At 40.5% G+C, this 21,308-nt stretch overlaps 1 protein-coding gene across 5 annotated transcripts in view; it reads left to right on the top strand.

Annotated features, from left to right (window-relative positions):
* stx8 (syntaxin 8) overlaps nucleotides 1-21,308 on the top strand; it is a 178,755-nt gene that overhangs the window by 20,766 nt on the left and 136,681 nt on the right. For all 5 annotated transcript variants that reach the window (XM_078570944.1, XM_078570943.1, XM_078570941.1 and 2 more), the window contains exons 5-6: nucleotides 9,272-9,396; nucleotides 14,108-14,200. In XM_078570944.1, coding sequence (XP_078427070.1) covers nucleotides 9,272-9,396; nucleotides 14,108-14,200 — 218 coding nt within the window. The remainder of the gene's footprint in view (nucleotides 1-9,271; nucleotides 9,397-14,107; nucleotides 14,201-21,308) is intronic.

The following is a 21,308-nucleotide window of genomic DNA, read 5'->3' as shown; positions in this document are numbered from 1 at the left end:
CAAATTGACATTTAACGTACCCTCCAGTTCTCTTGTCTCTGGAAATTGTGAATGTGATATAGATATTGATGTGGTCAGGGGCTTGATGCTTGACTGCAAAATTCTTCAAAAGCTGAAGCTGAGAGTGCTGAATATATGTGAAGTGGTTACAAATTTTTTTTTCAAATCCTCTGTGTACAAATGGAGATTTCAATATTCCATCTTCCATTTTGTCAAGTTGGTATGGTGCGAATGTTTCAATACATTTGGAATAGTAAACTGGATGTTTGGAACTGATCCAATAATACTTAGCTTATTAGAAAGAAAGATAACAGAAGCTTGCTACTTATCCTTGTTATCCTACATTAACTTCTTTTTGAACATACATGTAAGTAAGAGGAAACGGTGTGATTCATGGAATAGACCACATTTTTTTATTTTGTGTTCAAATTCAGCCAAGACTAATGTGAAATTCAAATGAGTCAATGAGGCAGCCTCATTCCTATTTTAACAAGCTATTAATCAACAGAAGAAAAATGCCCATAAGTAAACACTAATAGACTCTAAATTTCAATCTCATTTTAAAGATCCAAAAGAATGGTTTCTGTTGAATTGTGGTGCGGCGCAAAGACGAAACAAACAAATGTGATTTCAAAAATTACACCTACTTGCATTTGAAAGCAAAATACTGCAGATGCTGAGAACCTGAAATGAGAACAGAAAATGCTGCAAATAGTCAACAGATCAGGCAGTATCTATGCAGAGAAAAACAGAGTTAATATTGCAGGGCAAAAAGCTTTCCTCAGTTCTGATGAATTTCTCCTAAATAGAATTTGAATTCTTTTGAATTTCTCAAACATTTTCCTCCATTGTTTTTAGAATCTTCCCTTCTTGCCCCCTGAGATCCTTGATTAAACGCTGCTCCTTCTCAGTGTGAATCTGGTGATCTGACCAGTCAGATTCCCCAAGAGTGCCTCAACAGAAACTTGTCTCCATCACTTTATGTGATGGGTGTTCCGGCTAATCGACTTTTACAGCAGATCGACAAAGGAGATCCCTCCATTACTCTGAGTTGCAAGCACTGAGGCCAATTCACTTCCTCAGTACACTTCTCAATGGGCTAAAAACTGGCCAATCATATAGAGATTATTTAGTGTTGAAGGAGGCTTGCACTTGGAACTTGATCATTTGGTTTAAGTGTTTTTTTAAAATTGGCGATAATCTTTGTCCTGCACACAAGATGATATGTTTCAGTGGATGCTCTGAAACCTCCTTATGGACCCTCAGTTGAGAAGCCCTGGCCTAGACATGGATGGGTGCTCAAAGTAGAATGAAGGAAGTGGTGAATGCAGAGTTCTCATAATTGTAGTCCTGGAGAGGGGTTACAGAGATAGACAGAGGCAAGGAAACATGAGGATGAGAATTTTACATTCGGGGCTTTGGGGACCAATGTAGGTCAGCAGCCTGGGGTGGGGGGTAATTGATAAACAAAACTAGATGTGAGGTAGGATATGGGCAGCAGAATTTCTCATGACTCTAGATAATTGCATAAATATTAAGGTACTTCTACAGTATATACAGCTCTAATGCCAAAATTGGAACTTGTTTTACATAACTGGTAGTTCCGCTGTGGTGTATCTCATGGTGAATCAGACATTGCTTTGATGTAAGAGGGGAGGTGCACAGGATCATTGCAACTGAATCTGCATCTAACCTGAAGTTGCATAATGTTGAACATGTTTACATATTTAATTTGTCAAGTCCTTTGTCTCAAAGTTTGAAAAAATCATATTTTACCTTGTTTTCATACAAAAAATGATCAAATCCACATTTGCATTCATAACTCTCCTTTTCTGCTTCATGATTAATTACTGAGACCTATGCCATTGCTGGATTGGGAGGAAGATAGGTAGGACATGGGCATGGACTTGCAAATAGCAAGTCCTGGCATTCACTGTGAATGCCCAATCATACTAGCAATCATTAGAAATAAATTATGGTGTGTCATAGATAGCTTCCTCCATTCCAAGAACATAATAATGATTATTACTATGACATCTTTTGGCTATGAAGATTATGCACAAGCTGTTTGTAGAGAACAGTTGCCCTGCAATGGGAACAACCCGAAAATGTGATTTAAATCGCGAACTTCGGATGGTTCTGAAAGTGTGACATCAATAATTATCCAGAAATAGTTAGAAGAATTTAAAATTTAAAACCACTTGTAGGTTCTGGGTAACTTTAGCACTGACCCACCCTGATGCCCCCCAATGGGAATTCCCCACCCCCACCACAGGACACCTCTCACCCCTCCCACTACCACCCCCAGAATACCCCCCCCCACCCCCCGACCTTCCATGGGACTACACCCGACCCAACACGGGACTCCCCACCCCCATGACTCCCTCTGACCCGACTCTTTCCCCCCTGCCATCCAAGCCTGACCCGACTCTTTCCCCCCTGCCGTCCAAGCCTGACCCGACTCTTTCCCCCCTGCCCCCCAAGCCTGACCTGACCCCCAACTGCCCACCCTAGACCCGACTCGACCATCCCACCCCCAACACCTGATTTTCCCCTCCCCCCAACCCCTGACACCCGACTCTCGATTGCGCCCCCCTGACCTGACCCAGCACCCCCAAATCCTATCCACTTACCTTATACATTTACCTTCTCCTTGGCTTGCCAAAGACCTTTAAACTTGGCTGGACCTTTGAATTTACCTGGTTTATGGCAGCTAGTGTCTTAAAAAGGGAGCGTGGCATTCCTACCTGCAACTGAGCTGATCTCGACTCTCGGCTCCGAGAGCACGCTGCACTACACAAAGCTCGTCTGGCCTGAGTTGGAAGGTCTGACAAGATAAGAGGAGCTGAATTTCAAAACTACGAGCGGAGTGGCAATTTGACTCAACTGCCACTCCTCCGGAAGTTACAGGACGTTTTTTGTATAGTTGCCTGATCTCCCCTGGTGCCGATTTTGTTAAATCAGAGAAAGTGCTGTTTTAAAATGAGAAGAACATTATACCATATCAAATACAGTGTATTGTCCCACTGCTAAAATATGTGTCCTTTTAAAGTCATAGAAAGCTGCTTGATGACAAACACGACATGAACTCATTCAAAGATGAGTTGCTCTTCAGGCTGGAATAAGAACCCTAAGTTTCTTGAAAAGCTCGCAAACCTTGTACTTTCTGTCGTGGAATAACTTTCTGCACTTGTAAATGCCTGCTTATGTTTCTTTTATAATTTTTAAAGTATAACATAGCAGTTTGAATTAAACTGTCCAAATTGTACCAGACAGGAAATGAGTAATTCTGCAAGTTTTAAATTGTCCGAATTGTACCAGACAGGAAGTGAACAATCCTGCAAGATTTTATAATTTAATTATTTTTCCATAGGTGACCTCGATTATAAATATGGAAATAGAAATTTATAGTGCAAAATGTTAATAATCTTGACAAAAAGTTACAATATGAAGTAAGTTTTGTATACAGGAAGTGCACACATTTTGGAAAGATATAGCTACACGAGTTCTCATGCCATGGTGTTGCTCTTGTTAAGTTTATAAGAACAGAGGTGTCACACAGAATCACAGAGTTGTTACGGCTCAGAAGGTGGCCATTTGACCCATCATTTCTGCATTGGTTCTCTGAATGAGCAACTCACCTAGCACCATTCCCCCACCTTCCCCCTGTAACCCTGCACATTCTTCATTTTCAGATAACTGTCAAATTCCCTTTTGAATGTTTCAATTGAATCACACTCCCAGGCAGTACATTCCAAACCGCATGCCGCTTAAAAAAGTTTCTCCTCATCTCTTTTACTAATTACCTTTAAACCTGTGCCCTCTCATTGTTGATCCTTTCATGAGTGGAAACAGTTTCTCCCTACCTTCTCTGTCCAGACCCCTCACTTCTTTTCTCTAAGGAAAGCAGTCTTAACTTCACCATTCTATCTTCATAACTGAAGTTCCTCATTCTAAGAACCATTCTCGTGAATCTTTTCTGCACCCTCTCTAATACCTTCACATCCTTCCTGAAGTGCAGTGCCCAGAACTGGACACACTAAACCAAGTAGTGTTATAAGGAATGCTGATTTACTAATGTTGGGGCCAACTAGAATTTGGGAGCACTGTGAATGGAACCAGTTAGGTCTGGAAATAGATTTTAAGAAAGTCATTGAGTTTGAGGGAACCAGGTAAGATGTCATGGGATAGAGAAGTGATAGAGATAGTGAACAGCATTTAGGGAGCAGTGGGATAGGTGGTAGGATCACTAGGAGAAGACACATCGAACTAAAAGCTTTGGAAAGGGAGGATTCTAAGATCTGTAAGCATTAGGACGGCAGTCTTGGGAATCGTGAACACCACGAGAGCAGACCTGGAAGCAGGAGTTTGGATGATGAATCTTGGAGAAAGGCATCTGTGGTCAAGGAAGACTTAGAGTCATAGAGGTCTACAGCACAGAGTCCTACGGCCCATCGAGTCTGTGCCGGTCAAACAAGTACCTAACTATTCTAATCCCATTTTCCAGCACTAGGCCCATAGCCTTGTATGCCATGGCATCACAAGTGCACATCCAAATACGTCTTATAACATTCTTAAATATTATGAGCGTTTCTACCTCTACCACCCTTTCAGGCAGCGAGTTCCAGATTCCCACCACCCTCAGGGTGAAAAAATTCTTCTTCACATCCCCTCGAAACCTCCTGCCCCTTACCTTAAATCTATGCCCCCTGGTCATTGATCCCTCCACCAAGGGGAAGGGAAAAGTTCCTTCCTGTCTACCCTATCTATGCCCTTTATAATTTTACACACCTTACTCATGTTCCCCCTCAATCTCCTCTGTTCCAAAGAAAATAACCCCAGTCTATCCAATCTCTCCTCATAACTAAAACTCTCCAGCCCAGGCAGCATCTCCTCTGCACTCTCTCTAGTGCAATCGCTAGAATTTTCACCCCGTTGGCTGGGCAGGGGGGTGGGGGGGGGTTGGGCGGGAGCGGGCATGCGCACAACCGATTGCCGCCCGCAATCAACTGGGCGCCATCATTTTATGTGGGCGGGCCAACTAGGGCCTGCCCAGGTGAGTCAGGCCTGCGAAAGAGCGCAGAAATCTCCCTGAGGCACAGAGCTGCCTCAGGGAGATTAGTTTAAATTCCAAAAAATTTAATAAAAGAAAAAAAAAATTAAAAGACATGTCCCCTCATGTGAAACTGTCACATGAGCTGGAACATGTCTATTCATTTTATTAAAAATTTTTATAAGATTTTAAAAACCTTCATGAAACCTCATGCCGCCCATGGATGAGGTTTCGTGATAAATGCGAAGACCACCTGGGCTCTTTGCCTACCGGCCAACCTTAAGGTTGGACGGGCAGCTCAGTTAATTGTTTCAGTTGATAGTTAACTGGCCTTAATAGGCCTTTGATGGTTCGGCAGGCGTGCAGCCGACTCAGGTGCACGCCTGCCGAACTGAAAACTGGAATGACATGTGGTGACATTGGGATGCACACCGGACATCACCGCGCATCATTTTATGCCTCAGCAAGCGGGCCCCGCCTCTGCTCGCCGAGCCGAAGATTCTGCCCTTGAGAGAGGGCAGAGAGGGGCTGGAAACATGTTTGGAGGGGTGTGGTGGCTTGTGTTGGGAAACAGGTTCCAGCAACCTTGAAGGACAATGGAGCTGAAAACAATCAGTGTCACTTTCGTTTACCCATTCACAAACACTTTAGTAGATACCACCCCCATAACCTTCCCTTCTTCAATCATGTAAGAAACAAAAATTATCATAAACAAAAACAAACTGATTAAATACTTCATGTTCTGTGTTCACGCAATTTAAGGTTTTATTCAAAACATTCCTTAAATCCCAAATATAGTTCACTTTTTTGCAATAGCAACATTTTAACTAAATTTGAAGCCACACTGATGAGGGAAGGGGTTGTGATTGACATAAAGAACAACCAAACAGGATAAACCCAATAATTCAAATTCATATTCCAGCTAGTTTAAATATCCTTTCTTTCTGTTAACATTTAAAATACAAAATAACCATCTTAATGAAAGGGGCTTTTAATATATGAAGATTGATATGCATATTGATACCTCTTCTATCTGAGCATGTAGCAAGAATTGTTGGTTGCTTTTGTTGAATATTCATTAAGATATGAGGTTGTTCATCCATCTTGTGACATTTTCAACTGAACAGGTGCTTTTGATTGTGTGACAGAAGAATAATAAAGGACTGCTGCATTGGACGTGATGCTGAATTATTAAGGGAAGATTTGCTTGGGGCATTTATCAAAATGTATTTATAAAGAACCTATTAGTTATAATGGTAACAGATTAGCATTTCTTTCAGTCCTTGGTTATTAATAGTAAATATTTTTATGTTCAATTTCATAAACCCAGTCTTGGTATCAAAAGCTCCCACATCACATGTAATACAGGTTAGATGCAGAGTAAAGCTACTCTGCCCCTTTAATGGGCTTGAGGCCCTTAGTCAGATGAACACACCCTACTGCACCAAAATGTTTTTATCAACCATGCTGTTGTGTGAGTTTGCCAATTAGACCGAAATAAGGAATAGTTTTTTGCTATAAACCCATGTCTACTGTGGACTGAATTAACATTGTCCAAATTCATTTCACAAGAGTTACCCTTACAATTAACACTGAGAGGAAACTTATTCCATCATTCTGGGTTGAGAGTGAGCCCATGTCCCAGAGGTGAAAAGCTTGGATCTAACCTATCGCACTACTTGCTTAATAGCTTTTACTGAGCTATTGGTACATTAGTGAATTATTCATGTGGTCTAATCTTATTGTAGCAGTGCCTTGATAGATTAGCCCCTTATATCCTTGTGGACATATAATCAGTAAAGGTCTCTAATATTTTGGAAAATGTTTTCCTGAAAATGGCACAGGTGAAATATTTAATCTTGAAATCAGTACATTCCTGTTTGCTGACTTCAGGATTACTGTGTTCATCTATGTTGATGCCTAATCAAGATGAGATCCCTTTCCAGATTGCTATCGAGTGACCATTGTGAAGGATAATTATGCTTATCCTGAAGTTATGCAGCCTTCAGCAAGGGATGCTGTATTAATATGCAGCTGAATTGTTTATTTAATGTGCTGTGGAGTTTACTCAGTGGTAAAAGACAACTGGAGCCAAATTTGGGTCAGCCAAACAAAGTGTACTGATTTGAAGTTTGAACTGTCGTTTGTCCCGGAATGTGGTGAACAGCTGGAGATTTGTCAAAAGTTAAACTAATAAATTGAACTTTAGTATATTAATTAATTCTGGTTAAGACTGGCAGAAGCTCAAATATTTCATTTAGTGAAACCTTTTGTTCAATTAATCACAAATTTAGCATCAACTGCTGTGGGAATCAGCAAGCCCTAGAGGTGATATAATGACATAGTTTACGTTTTACTACTGTTCACTGAGCTTATGTACATTTCCTAAAAACTTTTGCATGCTATTTTCACTTAAACTAGCTGCATTTATAAAGAATTCCATTTGGTAATTATTCCAAATGTTGTCATATGATTAGGTAGTTGTGATGCACCCTTGCTGACTTTTATCTCGTAAAGAAATAGTAAATCTTAATGTGTGGCCTGTATCAGAAAAAAGCTGCGGTTGAGTTATCAGAGAAACTTGGAAAGTTTTTTTTCTGGAAAGAATTTGCAGTGAAACAATAGTTCATGCAAGATTAGCTGCTGGTTATTAGGCAGCGACACAGCTCTCTGATTTCATTCCTTTCTTTTCTATTTGAGCAAATCTCAAAGCCTTATAATTAGTTAAAGCTGATCACAAAAAAAATCAGAAATCATCTACACACTCCACTGCTCTGTGACCATTCCAAAGATTTAGGTGATTAACATGGCAAAATCAGTGGGAGGCTAATTGGATAAGCTTTAATCTTTACACCGCTAAAGCAAAGCATAGTAAGATCAGAGAGTAAAAAGGAAGTACAATAGTGTTTACTGCAGAACAGTTACCAAACATGTCATAAGGATTACTGTTATCAGGTGATATTTGTCATGATTTTCGATGGATTTGTAGCAGGTTGTTCGGGTACAGACAGTGATGCAGATTGCTGCTAATTGCTTTCAATATTGGATGTAGCCCTTAACTTGAAATTGACTAAATATCATTAGTGTTTGGGGTAGATATATTGGAGCAAGGAACCATGCATATGTTTGCCAGCATTTCAAATTACTCATAGTTTATGTATTTTGGGTCTTGTCTTTGCTTTTTCTGTTGAAACGCCAAGTGGCAAACAAAGTGCAGAACACGGAGTAAAATTTGTTTAAACAAAAAATTCTCTGCTGTGATGTAGAGTGAAATCTGTGCACCTCATATTCAAATTTCGCTCATATAGGCAACTGCTTTAAATATTAAGGCTATTCCTGCTTGGAGTTTCTGCCTGTGAATTGAATTGCAGAGAAGCCATTTTCCAGTTGTTGTGGAATACTAGCATTTAACCAGCCTACAGGCATGTCAACCAGCAGAAATCATTGATTCACTGACCATGAGTTCCTGGGAACTTTCTACTTCCTTTGCCATGAGGCTTGGCTACAGATAGAGTAACATTTTTTGTAAGCATTGAAGATTTGTAGGTTTAAACTAAGACCATTCGGTAGGGTAGGTGATTCATTAAAAATTATCAGTACCCTTTGGATAATTTGAAGCATATTTGTTTCAATGCATTGTTCCACAATACCTGCCATCACAGTCAGTGAATTTGATTCACTTTTGACTGCTTAATAAGTAACAACTCTTAGCATGATTAAATACTGACCAGGTCTTCTTTGTTTAACCAAATTAAGTTAATCCCTTCGATGATATCTTACTTACAATTAATTGTATCTATTAATTGACCAACATGCGTATGAGTTGCATACTGGCTGCTTCTTGCTATTTTGCAGTTTGTCATAATCTCTTTATTGCATTCCCTCATTTCATTGTGGTGACATTGAGGACATTTCCTGTATTAACTGTATAGCATTCTTTTTAAATTTAAATAAATCATTTCCACTCAGTTTCTTTTTTAAATTATTTTTTCTTTGTTTTTCTCTGGGTTTTGCTCTCCCACCACTGCCTTTCCCTACAAAAAACTTCAAAACAATACACTTCTGCATTTCAATTTGAAACTGGAATACGTAATTTATACATGCAATTAGTTACAAACATTGTAAAATGCATTAATAATTTTGATCCTTGCACGACTTTTGCATGACAAAGTTAAAATAATTAATGAAGCTTTTATCGAAACTTGATTTAATTTTCAGGTCTAGCCTTATGATTGGGGATCAAAGGACTGGTCATGTCAATCCTTGGTTAGTGGAAGAGTCAGAGGAGACGAAGGGACTTGATTTTTCTGAAATCAAACATCAACAGCAGAGGATCATACAAGGTGAAGCCCATTTTCATGGAAGGTCATTTTCATACACTGGGTTTTTTTGTTTGAAAGAGCTCTGAAAATATGCTAAGCCCTCTTTGCATATTTGATTGCTATTATTATTAAGGATGTTCATAGCATGAAGTTCTCCATTAATTTTAACTGAAAGCCTGTAAAAAGAGAATTTCAAAGTTGTAAAGCTTATAGCAGAATACATCCAGGAAATAATTTTAATGGTTTATGGCTTTTACTTTAAATTTTGTCATATAGCTAAGGCAAGAATTAAAGCATTACAATAATGAATGTAAATGGTAATGGGTTTTAAACAATGAACATTAAGTTAAATTATGAACTATCTCAGCAATACTGGAAAATGATAATTGTTTAAAACTCATTTTGTGATTCCTGTTAAAATCTATAGAATGAATACTTGTGTTCTTATTTTTGGAAGTAATGAGGCCATGGAAACATGATTGATTAGTACAAGATAATGATTTTTCCTGTTATCCATTATCAAAATTAACCTTGTAAAATCATGCCCAATGTATCATAATGTCCTATGTTATAAATATTTTCAAACCACATATTGGCTGTAAGCTTTAAATGTGTAGCAATAAGTTACATATTTTGAATTGACTCGAGTTCTAAATTCATGTAGTAGGCATGTTGCTGTATGACTATCCAAAGCAAAATCTTTGTATGCCACAAGGAATAAATGCTAATAACTACCAGAGCTGATTTAGATTTTATTCTGATCTAGGTAAACTAATTACAATTGAAGGAAACCATTTGGAAAATTAGTTTCCAGACTATTTGACTCATTTGCAAGAATAATGAAGTCATTCATGATGATGAGCTATTGCAGATCTCAATACTGACATACTGTACTAACTCTATACTCAATGGCAGCTGGTTCCAAAGAAGCTGACCAATTGGATCTCATAGCCCTCATGCATTTGGATTGTATTACCTGGAAGGTGCAAGTGTCTTGCATCTAAATAGATACATGAAACAACAGAGTTGGCGATGACCATTAGAAGCAATTTATAGTGTACAGTAATCCAAAATATGCAGTATAATGTCAGTTTGGAATTTAATGTTGGAACTTAGACTAATTGAGGTAGTCTCAATGCTTTGGTTCCACACCAATTGCAGCATACCTTCAACCAACTTGAATATATCAAAATTAAAATCTGTAAATGTGTTCAGGCACTTTGCAGGGCCATATTTAAAGTTTTAATGTCAGAAATGAATGGAATTTCCTATCAGCTCTTTACTAACATTAAATATTAGTCACAGTTGGATACTGTACAGTTCTGTGCTTGTGTTTAAATAAGCAAGTGTATAGCTATGCTATTCTTGGATTTCAAGCCAGTGTGGAGCAGGTAATTTAAGTTGGTTTGCCAACTTTTTCTACATTCAGGCTCATAATGGTGTTGCAGCAGTACTTTCAGCAGAGCTACATGATTATTCACAACCATGCAATTGTTGATGAATGATAGCCCAAAGTTTTACCTGTCAAATTCTTTAGTTTGTCCCTTTTATTTAGTGTTGTTTATGGTTTGGATAGAGTTGTTGTAGGAGATGTCCATTTGAGGATTTACCAAGACAATGTTACTGATAAATGTGACGAGTCTTCATACAGTTTTTTCAATAATTACACCAGCTATATCTCTCATGATACATTAAAGCCTGTCATTAACATCAAAGGCCAAATGAAACAATACAGCCAAAATTCATATCAATGAGAATCATGATTATGTAGTCCAGAACACAAGATGTGCAGAATTATGAAGAACTTTTTTTTTATCCTTTCATGGGATGTGTGCATTGTTGGCAAGGCCAGCATTTGTTGTCCATCCCCTGATTGCCTCTGAGAAGGTGGTGGCGAGCTGCCTTCTTGAACTGCTACAGTTCTTGTGTGGGTACAGGATTTTGATCCAACAACAGTGAAAGAATGGCAACGTAGTTCCAAGTCAGCATGGTGTGTGGCTTGGAGAATAACTTGGAGGTTTTGTTGTTCATCTGCATCTGCTACCTTTATCCTTGGGGGGGACGGTGGCATAGTGGTAATGTCGCAGAATTAGTAATCTAGAGGCCCAGGCTTATGGCCTGGGGGACATGGGTTAAAATCCCACCATGGCAGCTGTTTTTTTTTTTATTCATTCGTGGGATGTGGGCACCACTGGTGAGGCCAGCATTTATTGCCCATCCCTAATTGCCCTTGAGAAGGTGGTGGTGAGCTACCTTCTTGAACTGCTGCAGTCGATGTGGTGTAGGTACACCCATAGTGCTGTTAGGGAGGGAGTTCCAGGATTTTGACCCAGCGACAGTGAAGGAACAGCGATATATTTCCAAGTCAGGATGGTGAGTGGCTTGGAGGGAAACTTCCAGGTGGTGATGTTCCCATCTCTCTGCTGCCCTTGTCCTTCTAGATGATAGTGATCATGGGTTTGGAAGGTGCTGTCCACAGAGCCTTGGTGAATTCCTGCAGTGCATCTTGTAGATGGTACACACTGCTGCCACTGTGCGTCAGTGGTGGTGGGAGTGAATGTTTGTGGATGGGGTGCCAATCAAGTGGGCTGCTTTGTCCTGGATGGTGTCGAGCTTCTTGAGTGTTGTTGGAGCTGCATTCACCCAGGCAAATGGAGAGTATTCCATCACATTCCTGACTTGTGCCTTGTAGATGGTGGACAGGTTTCGGGGAGTCAGGAAGTGAGTTACCCGCTACAGGATTCCTAGCTTCTGACCTGCTCTTGTAGCCACAGTATTTATGTGGCCAGTCTGGTTCAGTTTCTGGTCAATGGTAACCCCCAGGATGTTGATAGTGGGGGATTCAGTGATAGTAATGCCATTGAATGTCAAGGACGATGGTTAGATCTGTCTTGTTGGAATTGGTCATTGTTGGCACTTGTTTAGCGCTAATGTTACTTGCCACTTGCCAGCCCAAGCCTGGATAATGTCCAGGCCTTGCTGCATATGGACATGGACTACCTCAGTATCTGAAGAGTCGCGAATGGTGCTGAACATTGTGCAATCATCGGTGAACATCACAACTTCTGACCTTCTGATGAAAGGATGGCCATTGATGAAGCAGCTGAAGTTGGTTGGGCCTAGGACACTACCTTGAGGAACTCCTGCAGTGATGTCCTGGAACTGAGATGATTGACCCCTAACAACCACAACCATCTTCCTTTGTGCTAGGTATGACTCCAACCAGCGGAGAGTTTTCCTCCTGATTCCCATTGACTCCAGTTTTGCTAGGGCTTCTTGATGCCACACTCAGTCAAAAGCTGCCTTGATGTCAATGGCAGTCACTCTCACCTCACCTCGGGAGTTCAGCTCTTTTGTCCATGTTTGAACCAAGGCTGTAGTGAGGTCAGGAGCAGAGTGGCCCTGGCAGAACCCAAACTGAGTGTCAGTGAGCAGGTTATTTCTAAACAAATGCTGCTTGACAGCATTGTTGATGACCCCTTCCATCACTTAAATTCCACAGCTGGTGGAAATTAAATTCAATTAGTTAATAAATTCAATTGGTTAATGAAAATCTGGAATGGAAAGCTAGTCTCAGTAATGGTGCCATAAAGTATCATTGATTGTTGTAAAAACCCATGTGGTTAATTAATGTTTTTTAGGGAAAGAAATCTGCTACCCTTATATGGTATTGCCTCCAGAACCAAGGCAATGTGGTTGACTCTTAACTGTCCTCTGAAATGGCCTAGCAAACCATTCAGTTGTTCCAAACCGCTACAGAAGAATTCCAGCATTCAGATTCTGGTAGAGTACAGTGTCTCAAATCCGGCTGTCCAAAAACCGGAGTTGTCTGAAAACTAGATGTTTTTGAAATGTGCCAGACATCAATTTTAATTGAGTAAAATAAAATAAGATAACTTACCTGGACAATTCGGCTAGGAGCTGCATTGGCGTGACGTGATGCCTGACTAATTATCCCCCTGCCGCTTGGGCACTGGTCTATTCCTAGGCTCCGAGCAAGCCTTGACCCCACCCCACCCGCTTGACCCAAATTGCCCAAGGCCCAAACCACAAGACCTGAAACCCGGCATGACCTCGATCCTGAGGTTTCCAGTTTTCACACACTGTACCTGTACCATTGGTGAGCCAAAATTAAACATGCTTATTATACATTTATTTTTAAATCAAAAATGATCTCTTATTAATTTTTAATTAAAAGCCACCTCATTTTGAATAGCTATGGCTATATCATTTACATTGGATATATACATTGAAAGTGGTAGAGACAATATTGATAGTTAGCTATGCATTAAGTGTGGATAATCTTTTACTTTCTGCCTTGGAATACTGGCTTTACAGAGTTTGCATGCCAGAGCTGGTGTGTTGGTTTTTAATGTTATTATCTCTGGATTGATCATTATACACAGACAGTCACTGTCCTGAAATACTATGGGCTCCAGAGCTGTGCAAGACAGAGAGAGGACCTATTCTGTTGTGACTTGTCACAGTTGGTCAAAGATTGGAGCACTAGTGACCCAGATTGTGAATCTGTAATTCTGACTGCCTTTGCAGTTAGATGTGTGGGAGGCCAAGAATGAATAAAAACTAAAATTGTGACATTTTATAAAAAAAAATGTTTTTAAAATGAAAAAGACCAAATTGTCAGCAGAATCTTGGGGAATATTAATTTTCAGTCAGTTTCCCTGTTGATAGTTAATTTACTTGACTTTTATTGCGCTTTTTCTAAATTCAGAGCAAGATGCAGGCTTGAATGCTCTGGCAACAGTGATAGCCAGACAAAAACAGATGGGTCAAGATATTGGAAATGAACTAGATGAACAAAATGGTAAGACTCTTCTATTGTATAAGTTTGTATTTATTAGTGTTCTAATATATGCTTTGTATGATAAATCTGGCTAGCTTGCCTTTGCTAGTCAGTCCATTCTTGTTGTGTTGCACCATTCATAATGTCTGTTGTCATTATATGAAAATCAAGAATACAATATATTGTCTCACCATGCCATGAACTTTTCTGGAAAGCTTCTCCATGAAGTTCATGAAACAGCCTAGGATGTCTAGTGTTCTTTTTCTAATTTTCTTTCCTTTTTATGGAATAACTACTAGCCTCTGCATTTAAGGTTGAATTTGGAAGTATCCTATATTAAGAGTCATGGACATCTTCCAGAGATCTACCACTCAGTGGCACAGCATGTTGGAGTTCTAGAATGCAGCACCTACATGCTTAAATAACCCTGTACATGTAAAATGTAGAGGATGCTCAGAAAAGTTTATAATGGCATCCTTAATGGTTTGAAGAACATCTAGTGTACAATCATAGTTGATGATAAAAAAAGTGTGTATATCTTAAATACTGTTGCAAATATTGAAACATATACATATATTGTTTCCAAAAAACTTACTTTGTCAGAATTTTCTATCTTATCTTTTATGTCAACATTCATCATTGAAAACCCTTATGTAGATGCTTATTATATTCTGTATGTAAACATTCCTATAAACAGTGGTTCCCTATCAGGCATTCCGCCATTAGGTGGCACTGTTGTGGATTCACTGTGGCCCAGTTGAAAGAAGAAAGAAAGACTTGCACTTCTATAGCACCTTTCATGACCTCAGGCCTTCCAAAAGTGCTTCACAGACAGCAAAGTACTTTTATAGTGTAGACAATGTTTAGTGTAGTTGCCATTTTGTGAGTTTTCAACAATTAAGAATTGCTTGTCATTTCAGCATTGAAACCAGCTTTTCCACCCTGGAAAAGTTATTGGGGAAGTGGGAGCAATTTCACAAAGGTTTGCTACCTCTCTTGTCCTGCAACATTGCCAGATCTCAGACCTCCCCCCCACCCCAAGATATGTTTCTGTGGGTTGAGGGGGAAACTATCTCCACAATCTTCCCAGTACTTGTGCAGCCCAGTCCCTTATCAATGGTCCCAATCTTTGCAATCCCTCCCAGAAGTTATCTTACTCGATAGCCTTCTTCCCTCCCCTTACTCAATGATATTAGACCTCAGCATGCTGTCTGCTGGGTCCAAATCCTATTATTCCTCTCCCATTGCTCTCAGACACTCGAGGCACAATTCTCAATGCGCTCACACTCTGACATCTGCTTCCATTCCTCCCATGCCTCATGAAACCATCTCTTCCCCAATGCTTCCAGATTCCCTGATACACCTTTTCAATTATATCAAACCTGGGATCCTCCTCCTTATGTTCTGCCATCCCAATGCCATCCTCCCATAATTGCCAGATCTCAACACACCCCTCCTGCCCCTGCCAAAGGCCTTGCAGTACTCTTAGTGCTATTTCCCCAACACTGTGAATTGTTGTGAACACAATCATTGCCCTCCCAGCACCCAGATACTGCAAGATGTTTCCTATTTAACTGCACCTACAGACCATTTGCTACCATTTTGCTGTGTATTCTAGTCATTTTTAAAAAATAAGGAATAAGATTGGAGCATTGCTGCAAAGAAAAAAACAAGGCCACTTGATTTACAATTTTGAGAAAAGCGTGGCTATAGTTCTAAAATTCGAGCCTTTGAAATCCTATTATTGTCACTTCCACAATATACAATGTAATAAAAGTTCAATTTTGTGATTAATCACAGAAAAATAGTGGCCCCGATAATATGTTTTTTATTACATAATTATAAGATGACACATTCTTCCATTCTCATAAGTGATGCCAATAATGTTTATATGTTAATATAACATAACATGAATAATAAGATTACACCATGATGCATAATTGGTAAGGGCCATTTTCGTAATTTTCAGCAGTATTGCAGTACTCATTGAAAGAAACAGTAAAAGGTCAATTAAAAAGTGAAGCCTTTGGTGCAGTGTTTCAATGTTGTTGCTATTCCAGGCATAGAGTAACTAGAGTGCGTTTTTCCCCTCATACTGACCAGAGACTGAATTTTCACCTGTTTAATATCAATGGGTGAAAAATATAGTATTTCTTTTTGGTAGACATAAACTTTTTTTAAAAATGAAAATATTCAATCGTGAGCTTTTCTGTGTAATATTATTTCTATTTGAACACAACTTATGCCAAAAAAATTAAGAGCTGTTTGAATCCAAGTGACAAGAACTGCATGCTAATTATTATTAATTATACTTGTTATATATATCAGTGTAGATATTTTAAAAGCTTTATTTACTTGATTTCTGCCTTTTAAGCAAATTTAAAACTCAGTTTGGGCAGATCCCCTGTGTTTGATATGCAAGTTGAGTAAAACCTTCGAATATGTTCAAGATTGTTGTTTGCGGGCAAATGCGATGAATATAATGAAAGACAGACATTTGCATGTATAAGACTCTAATTGACATAGCCAGACATTTGCAAATGCCAAATCCATTGAGACACTGTATGTAGAGATTAACTTTCAGGAAATAAATGAGTTGGTTTAGAATCTGGCAGAATCTTTGTTTCCTAGTATGATGTCATTACCGATCACAAAAACCCAGGGCCAGTGAACAGCTTCTATTTAGCAATAAACCTGATTTTGTTGCATTCTTGAAATTTCATATTGGCACAGCTTCATTAACCTGTTTATTGTGTTCTATTAGGGACTGAAGCTTTGTTCATTGTTCATGATTGTTTTGTTGCTGAGCAACAGGCCATCTGTGTTTTTCCTAATATTTGTAAGTAATGAGGTAATTTGCAACAAAAATTTGCTTTTTGTGATTTGTGCCAAAACTGGTTTTAAAAAAAGTCCTCATGCTTCATTAAAACAGATGTAAAATTAGATTCATATAATTATTAAAAAACACAAGTCATTTCATTTTCAGTACAGTTTCATCAGAATTATGCTGTCTGAGTTGACATGTACCATAAGTATGGAAAGCATAATAACATGATACATTGCAAGTTGTATCTTGAAACTATGAGAATGTAACAATCTATATCCTACCATTCCTTTTCCACTGCTTCAGTGTAAACCCATACATATTGCAGTATTAGGATTGCACAGAGAGCTGTTTATGAAGCAGTCGGAAGTGCCAGAAGGTCCAGAAATCTTTTAGTCTTTGGCTCCGAAGTAGCATATCTCTTCCCTTGTTTTGAGTTGTTGTGTAAAATTATATTGCTTTTCCCTGTGAATTGTGTTTTTTTTCTATGCTTTTGGGTTGGTGAAATTGAAAGTTGATAGGATGCCAATTTATTTATTTTGTGAGCATTTAAGGTGAGTGACATTGGTGGTGGGGAGTGCGGCCTCTTCGCATTCCTTGTGCCTGATTGCTTCACACATAGTACGAAGTCAGATAAAGTGAGTGCTTGCCTGTATATCTCAGAGTCAATAAAACCAGTTTCTTCCCAAAGCCACTTTGCTGGGATGGAGGAGTGCCATTTACTGGTAGTATGGCGCTAGTCAGCCATGGAGAGCTCTACCACCAACACAAGAACTGGGTTAAGATTACCCAAAATTGCTTCACCTACTGCAGGTAGTGACTCTGAGTTAGATTAGGATGCAGGCCTGAGAGGGGTCATCGATCTGAAGTGTTGGTCGGAATTCTATGGAAGCGGCAGAAGTCCTACTGCCAGGGTCAAAAGCGACGAGGCAACCCCGCTTTTGTGGGCAGTGGGACCTGGGCCGCATTTTTCCAGCAGCAGCCAATTAAGTGGCTGTCATGCTATTAAGGCCAGCAGTTTGTACCCAAGAGCTGCCAGCCCAATCAAAGCTAGCAGTGGCCACTGCTGGGCTGCACCTGGAAGATGAGGGTGCATCGATGGATGTATGCCTTCGAATTAAGGTAAGTGGAGTGTGGAGTCACCAGGGTCAGGCAGCCAGGCCCAGTTTGTTACTATGTCCCCTTTATCTGTAGTTGGATGACATTTACGTTCTCTGTATAATTCAAAATGTTTTCCATAATTCCAAAGTAAACTGGATTTGTTGGCTAAATTTCCACCTACAGAAGAACATTCGCTGCCTGTATTGCTGTTCCGATTGGAACAGTTCTACTCTTTATAGGTTGCTCAACAACTGGCAGCAGATATTCATTTTTTCCACTTTTTTTAAAAGGCCATTGGATTTTCAACAGCTGTTATTTATATTGTGTAGGTTGTGTGTTAGGTGCCAGCATCCCTGCCGAATTCTTATTGATGGTCTAGAGCCTCTGGTAGAGTTGAACATACAAATTAGGAGCATGAATAAGTCATTTGGGCCCTTGAGTCTACTCTGCCATTCAGTGAGATCATGGCCTCAACTCCACTTTCTTTTTAAATCCTATACCTGCTCACTGACGCTCAGTTTGGGTTCCGCCAGAGCCACTCTGCTCCTGACCTCATTACAGCCTTGGTTCAAACAGAGCTGAACTCCTGAGGTAAGGTGAGAGTGACTGTCTTTGTCATCAAGGCAGCATTTGATTGAGTGTGGCATCAAGGTGCCCCAGCAAAACTAGAGTCAATGGGAATCAGGGGGAAAACTCTCCATTGGTTGGAGTCATACCTAGCACAAAGGAAGATGATTGTGGTTGTTGGAGGTCAGTCATCTCACTTCTAGGACATCACTGCAGGAGTTCCTCAGGTTAGTGTCCTAGGTCCAACCATCTTCAGCTGCTTCATCAATGGCCATCCTTCCATCATAAGGTCATAAGGAGGGATGTTCGCTGATGATTGCACAGCGTTCAGCACCATTCGCGATTCCTCAGACACTGAAGCAGACCGTGCCCAAATGCAGCTGGTTATTATCCGGGCTTGGGCTGACAAGTGGCAAATAAAATATGCGTCACATATATGCCAGGCAATGACCATCTCCAACAAGAGAGAATCTAACCATCATTCCTTGACATTCAATGGCATTACCGTTGCTGAATTCCCCACTATCAATATCCTGGACATTACCATTGCCCAGAAACTGAACTGAACTGCCACATAAATACATAGCTACAAGAACAGGTCAGAGGCTAGGAATCTTGCAACGAGTAACTCACCTTCTGACTCCCCAAAGCCTGCCCACCATCCCACCATCTACAAGGTACAAGTCAGGAATGTGATGGAATACTTTCCACTTGCTTGGATCAGTGCAGCTCCAACAACACTCGAGAAGCTTGACACCATCCAGGACAAAGCAGTCCTTGATTGGCACCCTAGCTACAAATATTCACTCCCTCCACCACCGACACACTGTGGCAGCAGTGTGTTCCATCCATAAGATGCACTGCATCTTTAGACAGCACCTTCCAAACCCAAGACCGCTACCATCTAGAAGGACAAGGGCAGCAGATACATGGGAACACCACCACCTAGAAGTTCCCCTCCAAGCTCCTCACCACCCTGACTTGGAAATATATCGCCATTCCTTCACTGTCGCTGGGTCAAAATCCTGGAACTCCCTCCCTAAGAGCACTGTGGGTGTACCTACACCACGTGGACTACAGCGGTTCAAGAAGGCAGCTCACCACTGCTTTCTCAAGGGCATTTAGGGATGGACAGTAAACACTGGCCAGCGATGCTCACATAGTGTAGATTACTAATAAAAAAGAAACTATACTTTGACTCCCTCGTCAATCAAAAATCTAACTCAGCCTTAAAAATATTCAGTGATCGTGCCTCCACAGCTCATGACCCTCTGAGGAAAAAAAATTCTCCTCATCTCCATCTTAAATGGGGGACCCCTTATTTTTAAACTGTGTTCGCTCGTTGTAGTGTCTCCTGCAACAGGAACATCCTTTAAGCATTCACCCTGTCAAGTCCCCTCAGGACCTTTTATGTTTCAATAAGGTCGCCTTTCATTCTTCTAAACTTCAGTGGTTACAGGCCCGACCTGTTGACCCTCTCCTCATAAGAAACCCCCTTATTCCAGGAATCAATCGAGTGAACCTTCTCTATAATGCTTCTAATGCAATTATGTCCTTCCTTGAATAAGGAGACCAAAATTGTACATAGTACTCTATACGTGGTCTCACCAATACCCTATACTACTGTAGCAAAACATCCTTTTATATTCCAACCCCCTTGCAATAAATGACAACATTCCATTTGCCTTCCTAATCGCTTACTATAGCTGCATACTAACTTTTTGTGCTTCATGTACCAGGACACCCAGATCCCTCTGTACTGCAGAGTTCTGCAATCTCTCCCCATTTAAATAATAATCTGCTTTTTTATTCTTCCTGCCAAAGTGGACAAGTTCACATTTTCCTACAACATGTGGGAAGTCCTAGACGCTCCTTGCACTCTGACTGATCACGTGTGCAGGAAGTGCCACCAGCTGCAGCTACTTGAGTTCCGAGTTTCGGGGCTAGAGCGGCAGCTGGAGGCACTGAGGTGCATCCGCGAGGCTGAGAGTTTCATGGATAGCACATTTTTAGACGTGGGCACCTCAAAGCTTACGGAAGTGCAGACAGAGGGAATGGGTGACCATCAGAAGAAAGGTGTCAGGCAGGTAGTCAGGAAATCCCCAGGGTGCATCTCAGTTGAGAACTGTTTTTCTATGTTGAAAAACGGTGAGAGTGATGGTTCCTCTGGGGAGTGCAGCCACGCTCACGGCACTGAGATTGGCTCAGCTGCACCGGGGGAAAGAAAAAGAGGGGAAGCGCAATAGTGGTAGGAGACTCGATAGTAAGGGGAACAGACAGGCGTTTCTGCAGCCCTAGACGTGACTCCAGGATGGTATGTTGCCTCCCTGGTGCCAGGGTCAAGGATGTCACTGAATGGCTGCAGGGCATTCTAAAAGGGGAGGACAAACAGATAGATATCGTGGTACATATTGGTACCAACGACATAGGTAGAAAGAGGGATGAGGTCCTGTGAGCAGAATTTAGGGAGCTAGGAAACAGATTAAAAAATAGGACCTCAAAGGTAATCTCTGGATTACTTCCAGTGCCACGCGCTAGTGGGTATAGAAATAGGAGGTTAGTCCAAATGAATGCGTGGCTGGAGAGATGGTGCAGGAGGGAGGGCTTTAGATTTCTGGGACATTGGGACTGTTTTTG

Source organism: Cetorhinus maximus, chromosome 24, assembly GCF_964194155.1.
Source record: "Cetorhinus maximus chromosome 24, sCetMax3.hap1.1, whole genome shotgun sequence".
Classification (NCBI taxonomy): Eukaryota; Metazoa; Chordata; class Chondrichthyes; order Lamniformes; family Cetorhinidae; genus Cetorhinus; species Cetorhinus maximus.
Note: the sequence above shows the minus strand (reverse complement) of the source record. Positions and strands in the feature narration are given on the sequence as shown.